Raw genomic sequence first — 12,850 nt, forward strand, 5'->3', positions numbered from 1 at the left:
CACTGCTGCAGAATGTGCAGCAGACAGCGTGGCGTGTCTAGAATATATAGCTTGCACTATAATGTGATACACGTCCTATGTGAATCACACCGTAACAAAATATTCATTTATATATAACGTTACAACAGTCGATAAAGCTTAAAATATGTTAACAGCCCAACGTTAATCCGTCGAAGATGTCATCAAAATAACCGAATATTTTTCTTCTTTATTTCGTATATATATCATCAAAAGAAAACCTGTATTGCCCACAGGCGTCTTGTTAATTCATTACTAGTATTATATTATTATAATACAACTACACCATCACCGATACTATTACCTTTTACTATTTTACTACTTTGCTATACATAATATCACTTATAAAATTAATATATACTACAACAGTACAACTCCAACTTTAGCTATATTAGATCAGCTAAACTGGAATATTAGTCAGTTGTTATAACGATATATATATATATTTAATGTACTATTGTGCAACTTCTTTTAATGATAAACATATCTTTACTATACATAGCAACATTAAGTTCGTTTATATTGTACATGCTGTATTATACTAAATATATAGTGTACCTACATATGTAATACATAATAGGCAATCTTATTAATTTTGATTTGGGGCTTTTTTTTTTTTTTAATTATTTTTGAATGATGTTTGTTCTATTAAATTGTATACTCTTACTATTATAAATTGTATACGTCTGTCAATAAATCATAAAATTCATTGACAAAATGTACGTTTTATTGTCTTATGTAACTAGGTACCTATTATGAGACAACACCTATAATGGACAAATGGTGTATAAAATATAAATCCTACACCTTAGTTAATGACGTATAACAACCATTTGTTAATCATTTTACTGTAGTATAATATTATAATACATTAAGTTAAACCAAATTACATTTTTTTTTTTTGTTATATAAATAATTTGCTGCCAGTCTTAAGTTCGTGATGATAATATATCACTATACCGCATATCACGATCTGTACGCATACCTATACCAAAAGTCAACGAACTTGCCAAACTTTACATTAAAAGACATTTCGTGTCAAATTTAATTATAATGATTACCTTCAATTAACTCGTTCAAATTATGTCATTCATTCGTCATCAGTTTATCCTATAGGAATTCAAAACATTTACCTAAGCCTTCGATATAAGTTTTTCCAAGGACAATAATTGCGCACAGATTGACATATCAATACCCTAAAATTGATTCCGAAACTCATTCGATCGAGTTTTATTTATTTTAAGTACGTCATTATAATAATATTACATAACGATTTGAGTTTACTACTTTAAATACTAAAAAATGATTATTGGTAGTGATAATATTTTCAAGAAACTAAGAAGCACATAAAATAATTTACAAAATAATAGTTGTTGGTAATTATATGGTTACAATGAAGTTATTATTTTTTACGATTTAGTTTTGATTTTAGTTTTATTTAGGGGTCTTTTATATATTCTATTATAATAAATAATTAAAAATATTATTATATTATTAATAGGGTTAGTGTAAGCTGTAAACTTAAAACTTAACTCTAAACTTAAAAGTTATACTTATACACATAGTACATAGATATATTATTGGTGAAAATAATACTGTATTTTATTTTTCATTTCTTAGAGACTGAAAATGGTTCGTGGTCTACCAGCATACGAATGGTGGAAGAATCCTCCTGATGAGGTTTTGCTTAGAGTGTACCTATTTAACGTAACTAACAGTGAACGGTTCGAGAACGGAATCGATAGTAAACTGGAGTTAAATGAAATCGGTCCTATAGTATTCAGGTGAGCAACAATATCTATTAGAAAATCATTGAATTTAATATCAAATAGCAACAAAAATTGCACATATTTTTTAAAACTAGGAAAGAAACAAATTTGTAATTTTCAAAATAAACTTCATTGTTTTGATATCATTTAATAAAATATTGACAAATACTATAACTTGTGTCATATTTATTGTACATGGATATTGAAGTGTCAAAAATAACAAGACCAAATATTACGCATTGTCTTATAAATTAATATGATTTTCTTGATTTGAGTGTATGGGTATGGCTTTTTATTTAAATTGATTCTTAAAAACAACAATCATACAATTTGCTGAAAAAAAAATTGTTAATCAATAAGTCATACTAGTAATAACTATCAAAGAATCAATTATATTATGACTTCGAACCAATGTGGCGTAGTGCATTGACCAGTGATCACTTAACAAATTAATTAACTTACATGATTTTCGACGTTTAACTGATTTGTTTGTCTAAATATCTATAATGACATTTTAACTATTAAAAATTAATAATTTTTATACATATACATTTTAACAACAATGATACCTATTATGCAGTGGATGAGCAGGTAGAATATTAATAATAATGATATATAGTATGTACCTACCGCAGGTGTCTACCGACGATATATTAAACAAATAACAATTGATAGTAAAACAAATGTTAAGAATTATTACATACGTTTTTAAGTCGTAACGTTTCACCTACGAAGAGACAATGCAATGATAACATTCAAAGCCAAATAGACATAGGTACCTATAGCCTATTGGTGTAGCCGTACAGGTTTTATTGGCACTGAGTACTTGACAGTACTGATTACTTGTACCTACACGGATACACTCTGTCATTGAACGTATTTAGTAAATACTGAATAATATTGTATATTATATTTTTATTTTTATTAGTATTTATTCATCGTAGGTTTGAAAACAAATAATAACTCCTTTGAACAGTTTTATTATTCATTTATTGTCTTGAAGCCCTTGAACAACGTTAAAACTGTAAGCTTATATTGGTAAACAAATAACAATACCCACATCTAGGATTTTAATAGTATAAAAATGATTTTTTGACCATAAACCGTTTGTTTTTGCAATAATTTATTATTGTTTGTAAGTGGTTGAGATGTTTTCTGGTTTTATTCATCTTTATTGTATATTTTCTAATGGCCGAAATCAATTATTAGTTAACGGTTACCTATAGGTATACATATACGTGTATTAATTTATATATAGTATATTACTTAATCTCGTACCTAAACCTACTTCGATTACTTCCGCCATGCACTAATAAAACAAAACAAACACAATTAAAATAATATAAATACATAATTACCATTTTGTTCTACAGTGGTCATATAAACGATCACCGATGAACCGTTCTATCCGTCTTAATATGTGTATGTTGTGTGTAGTAATATATCGTATACCTCAACACCTTAACCTAGTCTTGTGTATGATTGTTTTAACTTATATATTAATTACTATTCTTATATACTAATAATTATTATCAACTAAGAACTTAAATAATTTAAAAACTAATTCAATTCATTATACAGGATGATTCGCCTAGCATACTCAGCCCCATTTTTCTTAAATAATACAGTTATACAAAATCTGATTTTTGGAATTTTAAAAATACCTATATTTCTGAACTTCAAATTTTCGAGATTTATAATATTACTCAAGTGTACAGTACTGCAGTGGAAATATAAATTTCTTATAAAAACTCCTCTTTTCAGCTGTAAGTTATGGAGTGGATAATTTTCTAATAAATTTCGATGTGCCGAATCAAAATTCGTAGAAGTAGTTTTTGAGATATTTAACTCTGTGTTCTAAGGACATGGGTAGTGAGTTTATATTGTTAGTAAGATATGGGATCTATATTAATTTAAACATTGTATTCATTAATATTAATATATCAACAACAATGATAATAATGGCACAATTATAATAAATACTATTTCTTGTATTACTATATTTTATATTTTTTCTAAACCATTTTTAAAGACTATCATCCTTAGTACAAATAATTTAATAGCTTATAAACAACTCATTCAAATTTTGAATTAGGTATATCAGAATTTTCGAAAAAATGTACACTCAAAAATGTACGTTAAAAAACGTCTTTTGAAAAACATAAGTTTTTATCACCACAGAACACTTCTATAGATAATACAAAACATTTCAAGAGTTTGTAAAAATTGTCTAAGTCTATTTAACAATTCTAAAAATCAGAATTTAAATAAATTCATTATCAAAAGGGAAAATTTAGTTGAGAATACTTGGTAAATCACCCTGTATATCTTTTTTAAATTATTTAAAATGTATTATCATTATACTTTTGGTCATACCTAAATTATATAATAAATGTTTTCTAAACCTAGCTTTAAATTCAAATAATGTATGTTTGGGTATTTCACCAAAATACATATTTTCTACAACTTAATGAGGAATACCTACATATACGGCTAATGCTTATTATAGTATAATTTATAGATTTAAGTATTTAACAATAGGTAACAAGCACCTATATATTTTATAATTTATCAATTGGATGATTACCGTATAGAACTTGTAAAAATACTAAATTTTCATTTTTTGTGTCCTGCTGGTAATACATTTGTTCATAAATAGGTATAACTACGAATACATTTTGATACTCAAAAATAAGTGTTTTCGGTAGGATTATTTAAATTTTTTATTGAGAACCTCATTGAATTACATTATAGTCATTACTGCGTATGGTTATATCTATATATATAATTTATTATGTTGTTAATATACAGGTTCTTAGTACCTGGTACTAAATTAAATATATTTTTATGGATAACACATATTTAAAGTATAGTACCTATAAATGTTATGCAGATTTAAAATATTTTCTATTGATTAATTCATATTCTATAAGCCTGAGAAATTTAAATAATATTGTTACGTTGGTTATTATGTACTAGATAGTAGGATTTGTCATGCGTGTATATACATTTTTAGTTACACACGTAATGTACGAGATCTAACAAATAATTAATTAATTTTAAAAAATTTTTCGAAATAAATTATGTTCGTGGTTGTTGGTTTATTTATTTTTAAACGTCAATGGCCAAGTTCCTTGTATGCCATTTTTATATAATTTATTGCACACAATATAATCATCTTCACAAGAATAACAATCATTTAAATTGTTGTTGCATTAATTAGGTATATGTTGAAGTGGAATATTTTGATTTCCGATAAGTGTTAACAACATTATTATACAATCTTACGTGTGCTCATACACGTAACCGTTTAATGTATATTCCTATCTAAAAATGATTTGTTGCTAGTTTATTATTTATACATAGACGTTTACAGGATATATTTTTATGTGATTTGCTTTCAGAGAATTATTACGACACAGTGATGTTAGATTCAACGACAACGGCACAATGACTTATGTAGCCACGAGAACAGCCGTGTTCTTGCCAGAAATGACAAATATCAGTTTGGACGCTAATTTAATACTACCCAATTTTGCCGCATTGGTACGTAATGAAAATTGATTACGTGCATAATATTAATACTATTTTAATGAAAGCGATGAACACCATTGTCTACATAGCATATTACAGTTAATTAATTACATAGGTTGTGAAATGTGAAGCTTCGTATAATCATCAATAAACACGGTTTACAGGAAAAATTCCTTGTAAATCATAAAAGAAAAGAAAAACTAAAAAACATTAACATGAACATGGTTTATTATAAATACTTATTATGATATTTTCAGTTCAGAAATTACAAAATTACAGCTCAACATAGTTATATCAGAGTATCAACTGCCTAATATTAATGCGTGGATTGTCGACATTATAATAGGGATCAAATTAGTTTTTTATAATTGATAAAAAATAAAATAAATTACTCGTATTTTTGTAATATTATTATTTTTTTTTTTAGTTTTGAACCAGATTAAACGAAAATTTAATTTAATTAATTATTTTTAAAAATCCTAACTTTTTTATATTTATTAATTTGAATGATTCGTTGACATACCTACCTACTATGTTATTTTAAAATCCAAAAAACGAATACTTTTTTTGTAATTTAATTCTTAATTATTTTTTAGTGTGAAAATAAAAATATAATTCAAATATTTTATATTCTATCAATTACACAAATAATACACTTTAAAATCTAAAAAATTGATAAATTTTCTATCAGTGATTTGAAAAAGTGTATAAATGACTTTTAAGTTAGTATTCTATTTCGAAATTACAAAAACCTTGGATCTCCGAGCCAATAATATTCTTCTGTAAGAAACCTTAATGAGTCATAATTTTAATTTTAGAGAGAAGTCTTAGAGCGTTTTGATTTATTCTAAAATGTAATGTTTATATTAGTATTATAATGATGATTCTATTTCTCTTTTTTATTTTAATTGACATGAATAATGAATTTTAAAATTTAAAGTTCGAATGATTTGTATTTTTAAGTTTTTAAAAATATGAAAATAGAAAAGTTTATTAATTAGTTAAACTAATTTGATACAATTATGCATTAAATACATAGGTATACGAGCATAATTTTAATAATTACAGGCAAATATAAATTCTTTTATTATTTAATCTGAAAGTTCTTATACCTTGAATTACATTTAATAATATTTTAAAAACATTTTGAGTTTAAAATAGGTGTTATATAATTATCAAATAAAAGTTAAAATTATTTTGCTTAAAATATTAACTCATCTAAGACTTAATGAATAGTTTTGAAAACTATACTTTTTTAAAGAAAATGTTTGCATTTGAACATGATAAAGTTAATAACATTCATAACTCATAAGGGAAGTTGATTAAAGGATACTTAATATAATCTACTTATATTATACTACTGCAGTAGTATAATACGTAGATAAATCAATAGTAAATTAACAAAAAAATTAATTTTAATTGTGACGTACAAAAAAACTATTAATTACAACATAGCTGTTACCAAATATTCATTTTTATTTTATTATTTTTACACAGGGGATGGCATCATATTTATGGGATGCTTCTTATTTCACGAGGTATGGTTTCAAATTAATGATGGAAATGTTGGGTACAAAAATGTTTATTAAAACATCTATTAATGATTGTTTATGGAACTTAACTGATCCCTTAGTTCAAAAAGCAAAATCTATGATGCCTGGTTTAGTTCCTGAAGAAAACATGGGTATATTATACCAGGTAATTAATTTATCAACGTTTAAAAATAATAAAAATGCGGGTAAACGGAAAAAGCTTTACTGTACATTAAGTGTCTTGACTGTCTAGAGACTAGAGAAACATTGTAGAAAATAGATGTGTTGAATTTGAATTCAATAATAATAATATTATAATATAATAATAATTTGAATATAATATAGTAAAATTATACTCTAAAAGTTTCAAGTACCCACAAATATAATATTTTTAAATTACAAAAAAATTGTTATTCTTGTTTTTAAAGTTCAATTTAGTCCAAATTTTAACTTAAAATATTTGTAAAAAATAACTGTGTTTACATATTTTTCAGATTTTTTGGTTACAATATGAAATGTTTAAGAGAAATCTTGTTTTCAATTTTCAATCCTTAACTATAAAAATTTAACATTTTTTAATTTTTAATTACAGTGAATTTTAAGATCGAGATTTCGATAAGTTTTATCAACATCTAAACTTTGAATACTTTTTAAAAATAAACACTGCCTATGGGTTTTTAATATTTATTGACTAGTCAAAAACTTCTTAGAAAACCTTTATTATACCCTAATTTTATTAAAATTTCAAGGCTTAGGTATAAATTATAGATAGAAATATTCTTATAAATTTCCAACTCTAGCTGAATTTGGCAATTTTTATAATTTTGATGAATTTATCAAAATTTTAACTCCAGATGCTCATAAAAAATTATTGTGGATTTACGCTCAACTTTTTTTCTATCTTATACTAGGTAACAACAACTTATGTTTAATAATTACATTTATTATGGTATATAAACAAATAAAAGTAATGTCTTAGAAACGTTCAAAATATTTGGTGGTATGCAGAATTTCTTATTTTTTTAAGCTTTAATATCCTTATAATAAGTAAAAATTTATATACCTAAAATATTCAATGTTTTCAGATTTATAACAAGTTCACGGATGAAGTTACTGTATTCATGGGTCCAGAAAACGGACGAAGGTTCTTCACGGTAGATAAGTACCATGGTAAACCTAATCTTGGAATTTGGGAGGATTCAAAGTGTGATAGTGTACAGGGTTCTACTGAAGGTGTTACGTACCATCAGTTTGTTTCAAAAAATGACACATTGAAGTATTTAAGAAAAACTATGTGCCGAGTGACACCACTAAAATACAAAAGTGCGTGCTGATAATCTCAACAGATTTATTTGAAATCAATAGTTTTAACTTCAACACTTATATTTTTTTAAGATGAGGTGACCAAATCGGGAATGACAATGTACAAGTTTATTCTTCCAAAGAATGTATTTTCTCATCCACAAACCGATCCAAGCTTAGAAGACTGTTTTCATAATCCTAAATCAACTCCTCTCCTTTCTGGGCTTTCTGACGTATCACCGTGTTATTATGGTATGTAATTGAAAATTAAAATATTATATTAAAACTAAACAATAAATATAAAATGATAGATTCTCATGCCATATTAAATTTTACGTTAAATGATTGAAATATTTTAAATGTTAAAATGTTAAAATGTTTAATTTTAAATGTTCGAATCAAGCTTTAAAATAGTTAAAGATTAGAAATACCTAAGATATAAATTAAAATAGTTATAAATATTTATTTTTATAAGCCATTTTTAAAAAAAAATTTGGAACTTAACTGCACAGCTTGATTTAGACCTAATCAAGTAAGTTATAATTTTAATTTGTAGTATCTAAATAGCGAATGAATTCATCCATCTGGAGCCCAGCAACATTATTCACGGTTTAGTTTCGACACGAAAAATCTTATTGAATAAAACATAACGCCATGTGAGCATGTGAGCCTTAACAATTAATTTTTTACTATTATATATATATATAGTTGAATATTTAGAGTATATAATACTATGTATAATGATAAACTAAACAATAATTATAATTTGTATAAATATTCGGTATTAATAATTTTCATCATATCATTATATAGGCATCGATTTAGTGTTTATAATTTCACTGGCTTTCATTTTTAGAATACACTGCATACTTATTACATAAATTAATCAATAGGTGTGGATAATAGTGTTTAGTAGAAAGACGTAAATTTAAAAATTATAAATGTTGACACTGTAACGTTGTTTGTGAGGGTATAGTATTGAATTAATTTTTTTTTTTATTATTTGAAAAATGATTTTAACGATATGTCACAATAATTGACATTTATCGTTCTCTAAAGCAATATAATTGCTAATTTTTAAAGTATTATGTAATATTTTCATGTTTTATTGTTTTAAAAAGGGTGAGTAAGTTTTAAAATAATCATACCATACATTGATCAAATACATTTTTATTTAAATATAAATACCTACTAAAACGATTTAAAGGTTAAAACAAAAATTATTTAAATATAATGACATTCATTGGCTCACAAAATATTCTTACTATTTACACAAATAATTGTTTAAAATTAAATTGAATAATACATTTATAAATTTAAAGATATATATTTTTTTTAATTGTTCATTCATATTTTTAATATAATAGCGACTAGAGTGAGAGTGAGAGGTACTAATTTTAATTTTTAATACGTATATTGTTCCATTTTTTAATATTCATGAATAATGCAATAATGATATATGAAGTACCTATAGGAATTTTAATTCATATTTCATGACTTAGTTGATACACCATGCTATATATATTTTTACGTTAATAAGTCAGTAATATTCTTTAATAGTTTTAAATTATTTTTATTAAAACTAATTCTATCTATCTAACTTAAAATCGATTAATTTAATCTAAATTTTTATATTTTGTATATTTAGTAAATTAAACTTTACAAATAAAATTATAATTTTAAAATACAATTTGTTAAAGACTAATAGTTTTAAAACTACAGTTTCAATAAAATAACAATACGATTACATCATATTTAAAAATCACAAATGTTTGTAAAAAACATAGAATTGTTTTTATCTTTACAGATTTCCCTATTGCAGCCTCATTTCCTCATTTCCTCAATGGTGATCAAGCACTAGTGAAATCAATATCAGGATTAAAACCTACTGAAGAAAAACATGGCTCGTACTTAATCGTTGAACCAGTATGTACCGAAATCTAGACTTAATAAATTACTTTTATATAAATGTATATTATATTTAGACCTAAGTACAAAAGTACAAGTATAAAATATATTTAAAATAGTTAACAGGGGTTCCAGTGGAAAGTAGAGCTCGTAGCCAGAGCAATCTAGTCATGCATCCCACGAGTGGATTTTCAAACCTTGACAAATTCAGTAATATGACAATACCAATGTTTTGGGCAGAATATGTAAGTAATCTAATATAGGTAACTATGTAAAAATATCATAATATCTGTGCTTTAAAATAACACATAAATGTCATAAATAGATTTTACTAGATATACCCATTGGTAATAATTTTTATAGTAACATGTTAGCCGTCAGGTACCTAAGTTCTGTATTGCAATAAGTCGATAAATTTCAAATTTTAGTCACACAATGTTAGGGAATAGGGATACCAACATATTAATATTTTTATTATTTTTCTGGTGGCTTCAAAAACTATTTTTATTAAAATATGTTGTAATATAAAATGTAGTAATAAATAAATCAATGTATCTACTCACATTGATCTCCGTTGTAATTGAAACACCTCATAACATTATAGTAATTTTTGTTTTGGAAATAAATTAATATTATTCATATTACATTACTCAGTTATATTTTGTATGAACCTGTTGGTACCTACATCAAATTCCATAAACTGTAAATAATTAAAATATAATTTTTATATCTCATTATTGAAATACCAAAATTTAATTTGTTATAATATTACTTTTATATTTTAATTATTCTGTTGCATTTAATACATAAATATACCAATTTTACGCACTATTCTGATGTTTCTTTTACGCTGAAGAGATAAGTTACATTTAAAAAAAAATAAATAAAAAATTATATTTGCATAATTTATGTAAGTATACTTTTTACGTATTATTTAATCATGATCTTTTGGGTTTTTATTTTTTTGTAGTATTTGAGGTCAATGAATTTAGTTCCTTTTTAAAATATAAATACATAATAATCTTTAAGTCTTAAAGTCTTAACAGTTTATTTTTTCGTATTTTCTAGTACTTAATTACCTAGTATTCAGGAAAATTGAGAAAACAATACCTACTAATTCTAATATTAATTTATGTTTAAGAAATATAATATGGAAATACAATCATGAAATTATATTCATCAGTTCTAAATAAACCAAATTGTTATTTCTTAATTTCTTTTTTATTTAATGCACTTGTTTATTTTCTACACCTAATCATTACCTATATTTCTATTTTTTTAAATTAAGCTGGTTTAAATATGTTTAAATTACTATTGGAATGTTATTATAATACTGCAAGTACCTACAATTATACACAACTCACGAGAATAAAAATTATTATTTTTCAGAATCAAGTGGGTTTACCTTGGTACATAACAACTCTAATGTATTTTACTGTTATTGTTTTGCCGTACACACAATCGGTCGGGAGCATCATCATGATGATAACCGGTTTGGCAATGATCGGCAAAACGATATTTGATGCAATATTTGGTTATAAAAAACCACTATACTCATATAGTTCTTTGGATCTCTTGCCGTCAATTAGCTAATACATTTTGTAGATACCTATCAATGAAAAAAATGTCAAAATTTATTTATACACATAGTTTTAAGTATTTAAATTGTATTTCTTATCATTTTATGTTCATCGTATTTTATTTGTCAAACATGTTTACTTATAAATATGTTCTGATATTTTGTTATACCTAATAAAAATCATCTATTTTTCACCACAAACTAAATATTGTATGTTAATAAAATAGTATAGCATAGGTATATTATGTATATCTGAGCGCACGGCAGTTACAGCAATGCCAGTGTATCTTTACACGAACCAATTCGCACTTTTTTTCTAACCCATATATTTCTGTTTCCTCTTAAAATAAACTTTTGAAATTTAAAACACAGATTAACCTCTAGTAGCTTAGGACGCTGTAAGAAAATGAGCCCTTAATATTGTGCCATTTCAAAATGGCAGGATTTCAAAATTTGCAATATTGTTACTCACTCACTCACTCACTCACTGATCATCAAAATTATAAGACACTTCCCGTATAGATAGAAACATGAAATTTGGCACAAAGGTAGATTTTATAGTGTAACTAAAGGGAAAAATCTAAAAATTGAATTTTTTTGAATGCCTCTCCAGAGTGTGTATTCCTAAACGTATGAAGTGGCGCGCTTAGCACGCATAAACGTTTACTTTCAAACAGCGTTACAATATGGTATTAAGTCTCGACGATGAAAAATAAAAGACCGTACTTGGGTATCTTTGCCTGGTATTGACAACGCTCAAGAGTCCAATTTCTCAGCTCCTCAACTGAAACCCAAACGGTCTTACAAGAGAAAATCTACGACGTATAAAAAATAAATTTAAAAAAAATTAAAAAAAAAAAATTTTTAAAAATAAATAATAACAACACGTCGTCCACGACGCTGAAGCCTGCAAAAATAAATGATATCCCCAACAAAAACATAACAGTGAAAAAAAGCCAAGTTCCAAACTCCTTCCCAAAAAAGTCGGCCTATTAAAGTTGTGAAATCTACATTGTGGCCAAGTCTGCTATTTTTTAATTCATAACCTCAATGCACTCCTACATTAAAGAGCAACACTTCTCTTTTATTTGTATTGTTTAACACTTGATCAGTTTCTAAATGAGGAATAAAACATCATTATCGAATGTGCTCACTTATGACTTACGAGGGTGATGGGGAGAAGAAGATTTAGAAAAAAGTAAAAGGTT

General features: G+C 25.3%; 1 protein-coding gene across 3 annotated transcripts in view; it reads left to right on the plus strand.

The window, feature by feature from the left end:
• Nucleotides 1-11,848, plus strand: part of LOC107168715 (scavenger receptor class B member 1-like) — a 44,910-nt gene extending 33,062 nt beyond the window's left edge. For all 3 annotated transcript variants that reach the window (XM_015518219.2, XM_015518218.2, XM_089216844.1), the window contains exons 4-11: nucleotides 1,639-1,802; nucleotides 5,192-5,333; nucleotides 6,819-7,019; nucleotides 7,939-8,176; nucleotides 8,249-8,407; nucleotides 9,963-10,081; nucleotides 10,183-10,308; nucleotides 11,453-11,848. In XM_015518219.2, the coding sequence (XP_015373705.1) occupies nucleotides 1,639-1,802; nucleotides 5,192-5,333; nucleotides 6,819-7,019; nucleotides 7,939-8,176; nucleotides 8,249-8,407; nucleotides 9,963-10,081; nucleotides 10,183-10,308; nucleotides 11,453-11,656 (1,353 nt within the window). In that variant the 3' untranslated portion in view covers nucleotides 11,657-11,848. The remainder of the gene's footprint in view (nucleotides 1-1,638; nucleotides 1,803-5,191; nucleotides 5,334-6,818; nucleotides 7,020-7,938; nucleotides 8,177-8,248; nucleotides 8,408-9,962; nucleotides 10,082-10,182; nucleotides 10,309-11,452) is intronic.
• The last annotated feature ends 1,002 nt before the right edge of the window (nucleotides 11,849-12,850 follow it).

This window comes from Diuraphis noxia, unplaced genomic scaffold (assembly GCF_037042655.1).
Source record: "Diuraphis noxia isolate RWA-SAM2 unplaced genomic scaffold, SU_Dnox_SAM2 contig0001, whole genome shotgun sequence".
Classification (NCBI taxonomy): domain Eukaryota; kingdom Metazoa; phylum Arthropoda; class Insecta; order Hemiptera; family Aphididae; genus Diuraphis; species Diuraphis noxia.